This window comes from Ursus americanus, chromosome 13 (genome assembly GCF_024610735.1).
Source record: "Ursus americanus isolate L20-20 chromosome 13, mUrsAme1.1.p, whole genome shotgun sequence".
In the NCBI taxonomy this organism is placed as follows: Eukaryota; Metazoa; Chordata; class Mammalia; order Carnivora; family Ursidae; genus Ursus; species Ursus americanus.
Genome location: NC_142139.1, coordinates 60,490,475 through 60,507,756, shown reverse-complemented (window position 1 = coordinate 60,507,756; position 17,282 = coordinate 60,490,475). Strand labels below are relative to the sequence as shown.

Sequence of the window (17,282 nt, the reverse complement as noted above, 5' to 3'; positions counted from 1 at the left end):
AATTTTTCCTTCTAATGTCACTAATCCGAAGTAAAGTAATACTTATTTCCCCTTCTCATTTTGGTTTGCTTTTTCACTTTTGTTTTCCATTTCTCTACCTTTTTCCTCCTTCCTATACAATTTGGAATATGTCAACCAGGTGCTGGGAGGTATTAGGTATGTGATGTCCAAGTGGGGGCTGAGAGCTCAGATGCTTTCCACATGCACCACACATGCAACAGCCACAGTGTCCAAAGGGTAACATAAGAGACTGTTAAGTGTAGATGCTCAACTTTGGTTCTCCTTTAAAAAAAAAAAATTATCCTACCAAAGCAGCTCTTGAGTTTCACTACCGGTAAGAATATCAGGATATATAGTGAAGCCTGTTATTCGTTAGCTCACAGAAAGACGACAAGATTATCTTCTATAGTGAGTGGCTCTCTAGGAAAATATAGAAATGCAAAAAGAGTAATATCTTATTATTGTCTAATGACCAATTGAAATATTCAGGGAGCAAGTATCGTAATTGAGATTTAGTGTAGAAAAAAAAATCGGATTTTTGTTTTGTTTTGTTTTTAGTTCATTTCATACTTTGGGGGTTGGATACCTTGCATATGTGAAAATCGATTAATTGATACATATGTATGTGAAAATGATATATGCAATTAAAACCAATTGTGCAATTATATTTACTCATATATGACTTGATTCTCTGGTTTCTCAATCCCTCTTGGTCCACTTTACCTTCCCACAGACAGAAGCTTTTGCATTGGAGAAGTTTTACCGTTTCTCAGACACGGTAAATTCACTTTCTTAACTCTAAGTAGAGGAATGTGGTTATCAGTGAAAAAAGCAGACAGCATATTCTGCACCCAGGCAGTGTTTGGTGGGGAAACATAGCCCCTTGCATACTTAAAGCCAAATAACCACCATCCCCCTTCAGCTAAGGATATTCTCTTTTTCAAACTCCATTTGTCTTCCCTCACTCAGTAAAAAGATATTTAAATATTATCCTTCATCTAATCAACTGAGTTATTTGGTGAAAATGATCCTTAAATATATATTAAACAAAAATAATACATATAATCTTATAACAGTCTCCATGAAAAACATAGTCATTTGTTTTGAAACAATTAGTTCCAAAAATTAATAGAAAATTTATTTGTACAAAGAAGTTCTAAATGCAGCCTTTCTTGTCAGAAAACAGAAACCTAAAAATAAGACAAAAATAAAATATTTTGTCCAACCTATGTATCTTTACAATCTTTTCTTAATGTTAAGTTGAGATTCTTTATAATAAATGAACAATTTTGGTTTTTGATAGCAGCATCCTTTGAAACATTTGATTAAAAAGAGATCACGAGGTCACATGTCCAAGTATAATAGCTAAATAGTTAGAAAGGTAGAGCATTGGACTTGGCCACCATAACACAGTATTCAATGATTGCATTTAAACATACCCACACCAAGAATTTCATACCGTCCAGTCTATTAAACTAATTTCTGGAATAAAATGAATTTAAAAGTACCTTCCCAGATGATTCTGCTGCACACCTTGGTTAAGAATAGATGTAATGTTAGATGAACAGACCAGACCAAACACATTACATTCATCTAATTGAAGGATTCTCAATTTCCTAGCAGGTATCTAGAGACAATATTATTTTAAAGCTCTTACTAAGTTTTCTTATATTAAAATATGTAATGATTCAACAAATTTTTCTACTAAAATTGCATATTTTTTCCCAACATAGCTAGCCACTTTTCCTTATTTTTTCATCCCTGGGGCTAAAAATTCACTTGATCCAATTACTTTTACCTAATTATCTTAACTTTAAATTTAAAAAAAATTTTAATTGCTTTGTATTTGCATAACACAAATAATTTCTTTGGGAGAGAACATATTTAAATTTCTAGTAACTAAGCAGTTAATGCCTTCAGGAGCTTTAGTATAAAAACTATGTATTTAATCAAGTATTTCTTTATAAAACAATGCACAAAGAAGTCTGATGAAAACTTAGGTTTATCTCAGCAACAATCAATAAATACTTTAAAAAAGAAACAATATGGTAATGCAAATACATTCATTAGAAGTTTCTGCATTCCGTTTATCTTGTAATATCCCAATCATTATGCAAATTTGGGGTTGATCATTTTGACTTTTTGAAACCATTTTTCTCAACCTAACAACCCTCTGGGCTGACTGAATTCATCATTTTTTAAAAAATTATGTATTTTGCTTAGAAATCTTTAAATCGACATAATCTAAATGAGTCTAAATGTTGACCCGAAGCCCTTTATCTTCATGAGGAGGGGTTTACCTAGTTTTTCAAGCACTCTAAGTTGGCAGAATAGGCAAAGTCAATAAAACAGCCTCAGTAGAAAAAGTTTGGCACAACAGGGGACCTTACATTGATGTAAACATGATTCCTAGGAAAGTTTTAACTTGGTTCAGCATTGACTTAGCGCCGTACGGGATCTCTTCTATCTGACCTTTTCTTTATTAAGGTACAAGTGGGTGAATCTTTGGTCTATTGTGAAAGAATACAAGTTTGCTCTTGTACCCAAATTTCCCCACCCCACACTGTCATAGCCTGCTGTGTGCTGATTACCCACCGCACCATGTCATAGACGCTTATCCCCAGTGCTGTATCTGTGTGGGTGTATGCATGGTATGAAAGTATTTCCGTCAGAAGTTGCTCTTTCCACGTGTGATATCATTACTTGCGTCCTGCAGGGTTATAAAGACGGGCCAGAATGTTTCTGAATATATGTTATTTGTTGAGAGAAATGGCTGATACGGGGGTTGCATTTCCCGTAGCTTCTTCCACATCGCGGCATAGTGACGCCACGGTTTGAGGAGAGAAAACATTCACACGGTATTCTAGCGCCTCTATCTTCCTGCTCCTTATTGTATAGTCATTATTATTTATGTACTCAGATGAAATAAAGATGGACCATTAGTTCTAGATTTGAGAAACAACGACCAAGTTTAGATTCTGCGAGGCGCGATGGATATCTTTTTAAGGTTCAGATATCATTGACTGCATTTTGACTATCTATACAAAACTTGTCATTATTTTATTGACTTACGTGTTTACATGCTGTCTTACTTCAAAAATGACTCAGGGTAACTTCTAAGAATAACAAATGATTGTTTTTTTCTGCCCTCTACAGTTTTTTAGCACTATAGTCTTAGGACAAACACAAACATATATGTATCCTATTTTGAAGGGAGGAGGTTCCACAGACAGGTGAAGGCAATGTGGCACGCATATATGCTAAATTATTTAATAAAGTTACCATTCTAGGTCAGTTTATGCTATATTCTGGAGTACAAGATATTCTTTCAGTAGGAAAACATTGCCTACAAATTTCCTGCATGCCTGAGGAAAAGTAGTTTCAATAATATCAAACTAAAGTATATTTGAGGGACTCTGATATACAGGGGTTCAAAATTTCATCCTCTCAGGTAAAACAAAAATTGTAAAAATTTAATGATTTCCTGCAAACAAATATTTAGAATTTGTGTTAGACACAGCTAATTCTTAGAGCTATATTCCCTCTGAAATATCTGTTTAGTAAAATAACATTCAACAAATTAATGCAATCTCTACTTAATCTAATTTCACAGGCATTACAGTGAATCACATCTCAAAGTTAAGTAAAATACATATAGTGCCTTTTACACATGTTGTCTATTTATAATGTATTATTTTATGTCACTCCATAATTCTTGAGTTGGCACTGAACGAATCTAACATATGGTGCTAGGAATAGATACATGGGTATTTTTTAAAAATTATTTTATTGATTTCTCATCAATCTCCTCAAATGTATGTATTCCATTTTTATATTATTTTATGTTAATCATTCATCTTTTTAAGCTTACATTTTACCATTTAACAATTTTCAAACCATTTCGGAATCTAAATTCAATACGCCAAACATAAACTCGGCTAATTCAGAGCTAATTCACATGTCATCAAGAGTAAATGCAAGGGCACCTGGGTGGCTCAGTCGGTTAAGTGTCTGCCTTTGGCTCAGGTCATGATCCCAGGGTCCTGAGATGAGTCCTACATCGGGCTCCCTGCTCAGTGGGGAGTCTGCCTCTCCTTCTCCATCTGCCTGCTGCTCCCCCTACCTGTACTCACTCTCTCTCTCTGTCAAATAAATAAATAAAATCTAAAAGAAGAAAAAGAAAGAAAGAAAGAAAGAAAGAAAGAAAGAAAGAAAGAAAGAAAGAAAGAAAGAAAGAAAAAGAATAAATGCAAAATTCTCCTGGGAATAGATTTCAAAGAATTTTATATGGACAATTGACCTGCAGCTATAAATTATCTTTAACCTCATCTATAATTGTATTCTTTCAAGCTTTCCAAATTTCTAATATAGAAATGTATGTAGATGTATTAAACTGAATGTTTTATTTTAAGTTGACATTTATTTTGGAAAAAGAATTTTTAATTTATTCACATATTTCATCTTACCTCAGAATTTTCTAAGTGACGGCGATTTTTCCCGACCAAAAATAACCCACTGTTATGTTTATTAGTACTTTCTTTTTCCAAAATCCACACACTTTGAAATCATGTAAGTGGAAATCAATAGCAATTCACTTTTTCTTCCTTTGTCACTTTCCTATTTGGCAACTAGAAGTTACAGAAAATTATTTTAACAGAAAGACCTCTGGCATAATTACTGAACATCTTGATTGTACATAGAATACCGGAAGGCATCTACCAGGGGAGAAACATTAGGATGAAAATAATGTATTTAAGGCTGTTGTATCTCACAGCAGTTCACACAATAACTCATCACTCATGCTGCCTTAGAGGCTCCACGTTTTATTACCACTCACTGGTAAGCTTCATGTCTTCACCATTTCCACACCCAAAAATAAGTTTTTTTTTTTTTTGGTCCTTTTTGAGGACTAAGAAGAGGATAGGAAATTAATTCTTATCTCACATGAATGTTAATATATATCTTTTTGTGATGGAGATGAAGCAATTCAATTGAATGACTAAGTCTACCCTTGGATTTTCTATTTTTAATATTTTTAGTTATAATATGCATGTTAGTGTGAGTCAGTCTTTGGTCTAATTCTCTAATAAAATGAAAAAGCATATAGAATGTTTCACAAGGTGGTTTTGATGCGTAAGTACTGAAACATTTTTCTCACTTTCAAACTTAGTGAAAACAGGTCCTCCCATAGAAAGAATTATATACTAACTAAATGGGTTTTTACACTTTTCATTGCCTACTCTTCTAAATTGCTTAAAGCATGTTAGGAGGTTTTACTTGTGAATAAATTAAGCTGTTTCTTCCATTTTGCCTTTTTAATTAGTCATTTTTTTTTGCTCATTCTTAGTTCCTTCTATTTAATCTTTATTATTGCCTATATTTTGAGTTTGAAAGTGCTTAATTTTATGAATATTAAATATTGGCTAACACATAGCATTGGAATCAAAAGTTTTAGATGTCTGTCTAATCCGTTTGCTTGTTTGGCCTTCAGTCTATTAGAAACTCAAGCTGAAGATGACTGCAGAAAACTGAATTATCCCCAAGAAATATTTGAGTACTAATTGGAATAAAGACTATCACTGCACATCTAAACATCCCTAAACACAGGGTAATTTTATGACTGAGTTTTACAAGACAAAGAAATTAGTGTAGTCCTAAAACAGTTTGATATACCTTCTAATATAGTAATCTAATACTCATAGTGAACTATTAGAAATGCTTCATCCATGCTTAAAATTGTTATTTTGAGTGCAGCCTTTGGGGGGAAAAAAACTGCTATAGGCCAGTCATTTAACAACACCACCACCACAACAAAATCACATGACTTTTTTGTGCTCCAAGGGTCCTTGGTCTCTCGCTCATTCTCTGGCCGCCTGGACTGTTGGGTCAGACTGGAATCTGGCCCAACAGAGCTGAGATCCTGTTTCTGAAGAAGGGAGATGTCTCCACGTGCCTTATCTCATGGGCACACCCAAAATACTTGTGCTGTTTCTTAGAACGTGTTCAAAACACTAACGACTCCTAGACTGCAGAAACTAGATTTGCAAAGAATCCTCGCAGCCAGATAGCAAAACCCATCTATTCTAACAATACGACAGTGAAGGCTACAGCAGCAACGTGATCTTTTCCATTTTATGCCCTTGGTTGAATTTTTTAGTGCAACAGTACACAAGGGCAAGGCCATCCGCAGAGTAAGCAACTGGGCTGGCCTATTTTACATAGTACTTTGTTGCTAGTTTGGTATTTAAAATACCTAAGAGGACAATGATTCAAGTTGTTATTAGGATTTTCCTTTCAGGTTGTGTATTATGCAATTTCCATAATAACACAATTAGGACAAACAAAGTATTAAAAATACAATAGCAATAATTTGAGTACTTTATCAAGTGTTTTATATTCTTTCCTTCACCCTAAAAAAACCTGCTAGCTAGTGCTATCATCTTTCCCTGGGATAAGAAACCAAGAATCTGAGAGTTAGATACTGAAGATGATCCAGACTCCTGGCAAGAGATGATGAATGCTTAGTTCTACATTTGCATTTTGAATGTCAATCTTGAGTCAGATTTTAAATTTGGACCATCTAATGTTTTTGCGACATAGGAAATAATTGAAAATTACTTCCCCTAGCACATATGTGTTATAATTGCAAATACCCAAGCTATTTTCATGTTTTTAGAACCAAAGTGCTCCTCAACATCTTGGTGTTATTGCTGTTACCAGGGAATAAGTATTTCAGCACGACATTTTCACAAGGGAAATGTTTTTACTGAAATTAAAAGTTTCTATTTTTCCAACTCCACAATTAATTGGAAAGATGATATGTTCGTGAAATCATCTTCCAGATGCTTTTGAAAATAACAAGGCACTAAATCACACTGTAACACCTAATTATCCGAAATCTATTGCCCAGGATACCCGTAGGCCCCGTAGATTTAAAAATGGATAAAGATACAGATCATATAGATAGTCTTATGTACAGTCCTACCTAGAAACAGCCTTACTTAAAAACAGAAATTATTGAATAATAAAATAATAGTTAAATACTAACACAAAAGTCATCCCAGAGTATGTTTTCATAAACTGTCACTTAAAATGTAAATTAGAGGGGTGCCTGGGTGGCACAGTGGTTGAGCATCTGCCTTCGGCTCAGGGCATGATCCCGGCGTTATGGGATCGAGCCCCACATCAGGCTCCTCCGCTGTGAGCCTGCTTCTTCCTCTCCCACTCCCCCTGCTTGTGTTCCCTCTCTCGCTGGCTGTTTCTATCTCTGTCTAATAAATAAATAAAATATTTTAAAAAATGTAAATTAGAGGAATGGGAAGAATGTTGCATCACTAAAAATTTAAGCCTGCTGGGATAGATACACTGTGCCTCTTGGAAAAGCTTGTTTCCACAACTTGACTGTGCATTCTGATCACCTAGAAAGATTGGTGGAAATGCAGATTACTTGGGACAACCAAAAGGCTAATGAGTTTGAGCCCCCACAATAGCCCATCCAGAAAACTGGATCTCAGCAACCCCTAGTGATTCCAAGCAGGTGTTAGACTTGTATGAGAAACTCTGCCTTCCCCTAGACTGTCATGATTGCATGCACATAGAATGATGGTAATCTTACAAATTGTTGCCAAATTTTATGAAGCACCAACACTACATAAAGATGATTAAGTTTAAATTGTTCCAGTGTGTCATTTTTCTATTAAAACCAACATCCAAATGTCAAGCAGCTTTGTTCATTACAGTACCATAGCCCTGATTACAGGTTTGAGGAAGCAATCATGCTTCCAAGGCAGAAATAAGCTTTAATCTCGTATGTCATTGACTTAATTTTACAGAAGGACAAAAGGCAGAAGAAAAGCAAAGAAAGTACCTTCCCCTAACTGGGAGGCTCCACGGGACTCAAACACACAAGTTTTGTCCCCTCACCCACAGAGAGCATGGATGTCTTCCTAGTTTACAGAAATAGATAAAGTAGCATAAGCAGCAATGATCCCTTTAGCTAGAAAATGCAATCATGGGCCCAGAACAATTGTATCAGGTATGTAATATACCTGGTATATTACATCAGAATCATTATAACACAAAAGAAGTACCTGTGAGGTGGGAAGGGCAGAATTGTGTCCCAGCTTTGCTCCCGATCCCTCACACTTTAACCACCAGGCACAAGAAACTCATTAAAGACATTCCTCATTACTATCACTCATACCCATGTGATCTACACACTCGTCCAGTGAACTAGCCAGCTCTTTACGCCCTTGTCACCCTCTTTAGTATTTAGTATTTTAATTGCTCATTCTAACTTCCATTTAAATGCCTTTGCTATGTTGTTTTCTTGGGCCATTTTATACACTGGTCATGTTTAAATGTATTCCTTTGTCCAATGAGATCTGTTCCAGGAGCCCAAACTGATACAAAAACACTGTGTTCCAAGCCATCAATAGTATTTTCAGCTGTGGCTTGTTAACAGTATAAACAAAGCCCAAGATGGACTCGCTGTTTAATTCTGCCAAAATCTACTGAATCCTCCAGGAGCCTTAATCAAAGACCTTAGTATTCCAACGGCCAGCTATGTGTTAGCACTTATCCTCAGGAGATTTCGCGCAAAGGCGATTTTCAAGCAATATTTTCTTTCATTAATATTCAGGTCAAGCTCTCACTACATCAGTGGCTCTGTTGCACAACAGAGGAATGTGTTGGGGTTTTGTCCATTGCTACATGGCCTGCACACCACCATGTCCACATCTGTGGCCAACCCAAGACATCTGCCTTGGCATTCTAGTCCTCTTCTGAGCCAGCAACTAGGCAGGGATTACTTGACCTAATTTAATTCTACCCTGGAATTGTTATAAGGAATTTCATCAGCCACCCTGGATGTTCTTAATTGCCCACCTAACCTGGCCTATTTGCCTGACCATAAGGCAACGCCACTGGCTGGGGCCAGGAGTCTTTGAATATCCGACATGGCTCTGAGAGCAAGAACCAATTCTTCTGATCCTGCCACACATACCAGTTCTCAAGTCAACCCATTTTATAGACTTACCTTGCTTTCTTCAACTACACTTTTTTTTTTTTTTTAGATTTTATTTATTTATTTGACACAGAGAGAGAGACAGCCAGTGAGAGAGGGAATACAGGCAGGGGGAGTGGGAGAAGAAGAAGCAGGCTCCCAGTGGAGAAGCCTGATGTGGGGCTAGGTCCCAGGACTCTGGGATCACACCCTGAGCCGAAGGCAGACGCTTAACGACTGAGCCACCCAGGCACCCCTCTACAACTACACTTTTTTATTTGACTGCAGGTATGGTTTGAGTCCTGACCTTCTATAAAAAAGTTGCCATTGGGGAACCACTCGCTCCAAGTAGCTCACCTGGAGATCCCATCTCTAATCCATTGTCAAATAGGCCACCTTTTCATGCATATGATTTACTTTGCCTAAGTAATTCCCCTTAGCTTGTTCCTAAACATTATCATTTTCATTTTATTAGGTCACTTAGACTGAAATACCTTGCTGACATTACCTATCATAACATGAAAGGTATTTTAAACCTAAATATAGTCTGATGCCTTTCAGCTTCCTTCAGTTTGGGGACCGTTTCTAGCAGAGCACAGGAGAATGTCAGTAGTTGTCATTCAAATAGATTAAACCTACTCACAGCATGGAGAGTTTTCTAGTCTCGAATTCTGGCAGCCATCTTACGGCACCACCATTGAGCCTTTCCCAGAAATGCCAGTCTACCTGTGTGTTACTAGCGGATACCCATAGCATGGATGAACGTGAAGGCCTCAGGTTACTTGGGCTATTGCCTGCCTCAGACCTCTCACCCCAATCGTCCCTGTTCCCCTTTCCAATTCAGTCTGTCTTCTTGTCACTTTATACAAGAGGACCACAGAAATCAAAATGTACCTGCCAAATTTCAAAGAGTGCTACAGCTGATATTCTCATGGTGGGAGGCAGAAGAGGTAACAGTTTATTCTTTATCGTTGTAAATTGTGTCTCGTGGTTTACCCAGATTATTTCCAGAAACTGGAATAATGGCGCTGGGCCCTGAATTTCAGCTGGATTAGTTAGCCTCCTTTCCCTAGTTACTAGTTTCCAAACCCTGCCTTGACTTTCTCCTCAGAGAGGGAAACTCTGATTGATCATTAATTCACTTCCTGTTGACAGTGACCTGGACCAAACTGTTTCCAACCAGTTTGTGATAATATGCTGGAGAATTCCGGTTTCCCGAATTGGGTCTACCCCACGTGAAGACACACAGTGTCAGACTTTTTCCTTTATATCCACCTTAAAAGGAAAGCCCTGGTCAAATGTGTCAAAGCATACCAGCCTTGGGGCACCTGGCTGGCTCGGTTGGGGCAGCATGCAACTTTTCGTCTTGGGGTTGTAAGTTTGAGCCACACGTTGGGTGTAGAGATTACTTAAAAATAAAAAAAGAATTTAAAAAAAATTAAAAAGAAAGAAAGATAGCATACCAGCCTCCTTTGTCCTGAAACTCTGGTTTTTACCATTTATCGTGGTAGAGGCCGCTGGGTGACTTCTTTAGTGACTCCAAGTGGTCAGCAGTCAAACTGCAGGCCTCATTTCACTTTATCATAAACCAGATAGAGCTATTCTAGAGAAAATTAATGAAGGACTAGCACCGCTGCTTCCACTATTTCCTTAATAAGAACTAAGAGTTTCATTTACCTTCCTGAAATCTTGTGCTGTTTAATAGGTCTCACAGGGAAAGGTTGAGGCAGTTCTTAGGGCCTCCCGTTTTAGGACATCCATCCAATGAGAAACAACAGCCCAAGATTAAGTTCAAGCCAGGAATGGCAAGATCCTTCATTCACGAGTCATGTCCTTACCAATTACCATTTAGCCAAAGGTGATAGCGTCCACTGGATATGCCCCTCGGGACTGGGCAAGGAGAGCCTGGCCTTCAAAGCCAGTCTTCTTCGTTTCAACTGTCTTAATGGATGGAGTAACCTCCGCAGCCCACAGCAGTGCCTTTTGTCTCCATTCCCCATCGGCATCATTGATTTAACTTCTGAGATGAAAGCCTCAGATTTAACAGGGTTCCTTAAGGGAAGCAGCTGCCGGAACTACAACAGATTTCCTTCCTCCCAGCTGGCAATAATGTGCCAGGAAATCTTTCATAGGACTCCTGTCAATTTTCATTCTGTGTCTTTAAAAAAGTCACCTAAAGAGAGCTAATAGATTTACCTCTGGCCAGGATCTTTCTTCTGAATAACCCAGATAGTTTTCCCATCAGTGAAACCCAGCATGGAGCTAGAAAAACAAGTGTCCCTGTGAATCGTACATACCCTCCTGCCTTTCCAAAAGGAGAACACATGGGGAACCCATGCCTGGGGGACTCCCCTAATCATAGTGTCTGTTGGAGTTGAGATCAGAGAATGTGGTTTGGGTAGGCTTATTTTTGTTTATCGTATGGCCAGCTCAGGTTTGCTACTTTTCCAAGCGCTGTTCAATTTCACAGCAGTGAGAGAACCAGGCAGCTGGTTCTCCACATGGCCTCATACCACCGCAGGCTTTACCCAAAAGGGTCACTGAGTCCATGCCTGCCAGTAACTGCAGCAAGTTGGAAGTGAGCATTCACAGCCAACATTGCTTTTCATGTTTTTTTCATTCCTGTGGCAATTAACCCCAAGATTCCAGAAAGCACAGATTGATTCCCCAGATATTGGCTGCCACTTCACAGTAAAGACACCCAGCTTCTTTATGTTAGAATTGCTTTATCCAAAATGGTAGATTTAAGCCCCATGTGGCTATGGAGCCCTGGAAATGTAGAGTCAGATCTGAGGTGTATCAAAAATATATACTGATTTCAAGGACTTAGTATGAAACAAAGGATATAAGGATATAAACCATAAACTATAAACTCTCTCCTCAATTTTTACTCTGAGGAAATGTTAAGTAAGTTAAAGAAAACATAATACTAAAATTAATTTCACCTCTTTTGTATAACTTGTTAACATGTAGCTGATGTAAAATTTAAATTGAAAATTATACACGTGGTTTTCATCTGTGTCTCACAGTAGATTTCGATCGGACAGGCCTACAGGATACTCACGAGTTTGCAGTGTTGCTTGCCTGGGGTTGCCAAGAAGTACCATCAGGATTACATGCAACGTCCTTCCGAGTCCCAAGTGGACTTTCGTGTTCATCTTGAGCACATGAAGCTGCTTGCCTTACCTGCTCTAATTTTTCTTTCTGTCAAGTGGTTGGAGAGAAGAAATTCCTTGTATTTTGAGCCACTTACCCCTCAGTTCCCTCACCCTGGTCTCCTTCAGTTTTATTTCATTAATCACCCATCTGCCAATTCAACAAGGGCAACTTCTGTTGTCAGCCCCAGGCCAATAGTAAGAGTTACCCTGGTTATTTTCTGCAGAGCTGGGGCAACCTCAGACCCAGGCTGGATCAGGATCACATTCTCATCAAACTTCCTCCCAGAACTTTGGGCCATATAGAGTCTGAAACGATCTGAAAGCCCAGGCAACTTCTGTCACCGCCACTGAAATTAGAGGTGAAAACTGCCAATCAAACCTCCAGACACCACAGGCTTTATAACCTATTATAAAGTTTCCTCAGTCCTACAGGAGCATGCGAGGCAGCCAACACAGCATCTTGAGCTCCTCAGGAGGGAGGGCCTTGCGCGGGGGCACAGCTGCTTTCGCCCTCCTCCAGGGGCGCACGGAGGTGCACTGCCGCGGACAAACGTCAAGGCCTATATTATCACGTTGACACAGAGAAGCCACAGGCTTGATTTCCTACCAAGCTTGTATACATTCTGGTCACGTAGGCCAAAGGCCCTCAGGCCCCACACAGCAACCCCCGTGCAGTAAATGTAGCAAACTCCACATTCCCCATTTAGCTTCACTCTATTGTTTTCAAGGAAATGCTGTGGAAAGAATCAGCAGTCATTCATCAGCCCAGGCCTGATGTTAACCCTCTACTCGCACTTCTGTGGAAAGGTACAGTTGAAAATAACGGAGCTGATCACTGAGTATCTTAAATCTTACCAAAGATTTTTTGAGATGAGCAACTAGGGGTCTCTAAGATGTGAAAATAAAAAGGTCTTCAGAGTAGATGGTTAGAAAGGTAGTCAGTGGGGGTAGGAGGTTAGAGACACAAACTTCCTGTTATAAGATAAATAAGTACTAGGACTGTAACATACTTACAACATGACCACCAGAGCTAATGCGGCTGTATGATCTATAGAAAAGTTGTTAAGGGAGTAGGTCCTAAGAGTTCTCATCACAAGAAGAGATGTTTTCCTTTTCCTGCTATTGTCTCTCTAGGAGATGATGGGTGTTAACTAAACCTACTGAGAACATCATTTCACCATATACGTAAATCAAACCATCATGCTATACGCCTTAAACTTCTACAGTGATATATGTCAGTTGTTTCTTAGTAAAGACCGGGGTGGGGGGGGGGGGAGTAAATGAATCCTACTTTACAAAACACAGCAGCTAGAATCCTTAAATTCTAGTATTTTTGTAATTTATCTCTTAATTGGTTCAACTAATATGTCAACACCTCATTGGAAATGTTCATTGAGAAATTACTTTTTGTCCTATTTTGAGATGGATTTTTTTCAACACATGGGTCGATATAGGTTAAAAGGTTGTTTTATACTTCAGCATTCAGCTGATTTGCACGCAAAATTATATAAATTATCCAAACTATACCTTTTTTCTGGAATGCAAACACCAGCGTGATTTCCTAAGCTATTAAAGATGTTTGTTTAGCGCTTACATACAAATAGTTTTATTTCTGGTATATCCACTTTTTTCCCAAAACATAGAAAATCCAAGGCAAACAATAATTTAGTTTTAAAATTTCCATGGAAGCTAAAAAATTGCCAGTATAAATGAACATCCTTATTAAAGAGTACTGGAAAATCCATTTCCAATTTTTATCAGACTCCAATAGCAGTTATGTGTAATTAGGACCATGTGCTTGTATTTCAGACTTGTTTCCTCAAAATTCAATTGCTCATATATCTTATGGTTAAGTTGTTTTCCAATAATTTTTTGCATCTGTCACGTAAAATTGCCTTACTCCATAATTCCCCATAAAACGATTTTATACATTATTACATCAACTTTGGTCATCTTCTCATGTTTAGAATCCATTTTAATTTCCATTTTTCACTTTCATATTTTGTAATATACTGTTCATTGAGCCTCTACTTTCACAGACCCAAAACAATTTTTCAAGAATTTGAGCCAATTACTTTTGTCTCCTATATTACTATTAAAAATTACTTTCATAAAGGGAGAGCTGTAGCAACCTTATAAAATGTCATCTTCTAAACTTTTGGTTTTAGTAGCAAAAAATCTAATTAATTGGCAATCATCTACTGTTACATTCTAAATAACTGCATTAAATTAAATTACTCATTAAAGAATTTCATTATAAACTCCTAAATACCATATTTTCCTATCACAAACACATTTCATTTATCATATTCTCATTAATTTTTCTTTTAAATTTTGATTTTCTTTTCACGTACCTATATACGTATCCAGAGAATTCTTTAATTTGCAACATTCAAGAGAAAAGTAACATAGTAAGTTAAATAATAAGTTTCAGAACATAATAAGTTAAACAATTGTCTTTAATATGAAATAAATTTCTACCAAATTTCATTCATAATTTCAACTCAATCAATGTACCTGAAAAATAATTGCATGTAAATTAGAACATGTGACTATCTTATAGTCTTCCCAATGGGTTAATGTAGAGAAGTAACATTAAGTGTGGATAACAAAAACCAAGCAGTGTTCTTGAGCTAGACTTTATTTTCCAATGAAGTAATGTAAAAATCATAGGACTCAAACTTCAAAGTTTGCTTCTATGAAAAAGAAAAATCCAGTCAATGATCTTGATATTTCCCCCTTTGACATCGTATATTTATCCATTTAAACACATAATGTAAAAAAGAAAACCTAGTTATGAATTTATAACACTTAATATCCCAATAGGTTCTTTTTCTTGCTCAATTTATTTAGATATTCTAACAATTTGTAGACAATAACAGAATGTGTAGTTTTCCCAATAAAAAATATTAGTTGAGAGTTTCATATTTATTAATGGACACATTTATATGATGCAGCAGGATAAATAAAACTTCAATGGGGAAAAAAAGCAACTCAATCTTTATATGCTTCAGTTATCCTTCTTTACAATAATGGCAACATTTATTCATGATCAAGCTTTAGTTATGATTCTGAAATACATGCTCTATTCCATGACTAAAGTGTTTTCTTATGTTTTCCTTATGACAGGATGATGAGGTAAGGGAAAGTCGATTCAGCTTCACAGCCTATGGAATGGGACCATGTCTGCAAGCAAAAGATGGTGTGACCCCAAAGGGCCCAAACCATCCTGTCCAGGTAATGCCGAAAAGCTCTGATGAAATGAGGAAGGTTTTTATCGACAGAGCTAAGAAGATTGACACCATCTCACGAGCCTGTTTCCCATTAGCTTTCTTGATTTTTAATATTTTCTATTGGGTTATCTATAAAATTCTTAGGCACGAGGATATTCATCAGCAATAAGATTAAGCCTCTGGGGGCATGTAAGTGCAAACGATCAATTCAAAAGAAAGTTTCTTTGCCACAGGTGTGTGTATACACGTGTGTGTGGTGTACAAATGATGACCATCATACTAAAATGGTATATGGGAAGGTATTATTAAGATATGCTATGCAAAGTCACAAGGCAGATTAAGAGTCTTTTAATAGATACAAAAATATATATGATGAGGATTCTATTTCATATTAATTTAAGAGTATCTGTCCTTTCACAGTATATCATGTAAGTGGAAGTATTATTGCCGATGTGTTTGTATTGTTACATAATATCACATAATAGTACGTGTGAAAACTACTTTGGAAATTCTTGGTTTTCAGTTCAATGACATTAAATCTTACAAAAGTAAGATTTGCACAATTAACTTTATAAATGGAAAAAGTGGAAATGTGGAAGATTTTAAAAATCAGTACCTTGAGGCTTTGAAATATTTTCTTGTACTGTAGCTACAAAACAGAAAAGTAATCAATTAATTCAGTAGAAAACTCAGTAAGAGAAGATTGTACATACAAATACTATGGGATCAACTTATGGAATAGCAAAAAAAATTCAAATTATAAAATTAAAACTTATGTACTACTAAAAAATTCAAATTATAAAATTAAAATTAAAAAAATTTTAGTATTTACATACTAAATTTAATTGTTTAGAACACAAATTTCCCTCTTTGGAAATTTAAAACCAATGGCTTAAGAGATCATATTATATGCAAAATCTACTTTTCTTAACTTTATATCTCTATGAATGAAGATGGAAATACTGAAAACAACAACATTGTTTCTAAATAAGTGGTATAGCTGTGTGTTTTGAATTATTGCCAAACACTGCAAAATGCAAGCCAGCACCCTTGTGTTCTTAGATTTTTAATAGCTGCTTAATTGTCTGTACGTAATTATGTTTAATGTTTTGATATAATTGAACAAAGTTCAGTAAGATTTTATATTTTAGCTTAGAAGGAGACTTTAAAATTCAATGGGATTGTAGTATTTACATTTTGATAAAAATGAATTTAATTAAAACAAAAATGGATTTATGAAAGATTTTTTAAATAAGAACAGTTTCCCATCAAAGTTGTATGGGTTCAAACTCAGCTCCCAATGTAAGGAGGGAAGATTTTAATTCTAAATTATACAAATAAGTCATTTCTATAAAATGAGGATTGGTTGTTTTTATATTTCTGAATTAATAATTTCAATATATATGCCATGCACTAGCCGTGAGTAATTTTAAATAAAATTTTTACTTAAAATTTATCAACAACCCCATGGAATTACTTTTTCTGCAACGGGGCATTAACTCATTTCATGCAGTGCAATTAAGTACAAATATATGATAGAGTTCTTGGTGAAACTGAACCAGACTGATTCTTTCTCAGTTTTGCAGGTTTTTTGCATTATTTTTTATCAGTATTGTTGTATTTTTTAAAAGTTCTAGAATGCTTTTTAGATACGTTTAACTATTGATCAGATTTGCTACATGGAAACTCAATGTGCCAAATGATTGTCAGAGAAAGGTTTAAACATTAAGAAAACAACTCAGACTTAAGAGGAAACAATAAGCCAGGCTTTGGATCAAATGGCATTATTTTCTGAACTTTAACCACTCTCAAACTAAAAGCAAGAACTGCCATTTAAAGTTAAAATTTTCTCAATTTTATTGAACTTTGGTCTATCTGATAGTAGTT

The 17,282-nt window shown here is 36.4% G+C and overlaps 1 protein-coding gene across 1 annotated transcript in view; it reads left to right on the top strand.

The window, feature by feature from the left end:
- GLRA3 (glycine receptor alpha 3) overlaps positions 1 to 15,564 on the top strand; it is a 178,876-nt gene extending 163,312 nt beyond the window's left edge. The window contains exon 9 of the mRNA XM_045799380.1: positions 15,292 to 15,564. Coding sequence (XP_045655336.1) covers positions 15,292 to 15,564 — 273 coding nt within the window. The remainder of the gene's footprint in view (positions 1 to 15,291) is intronic.
- Positions 15,565 to 17,282: the final 1,718 nt, after the last annotated feature.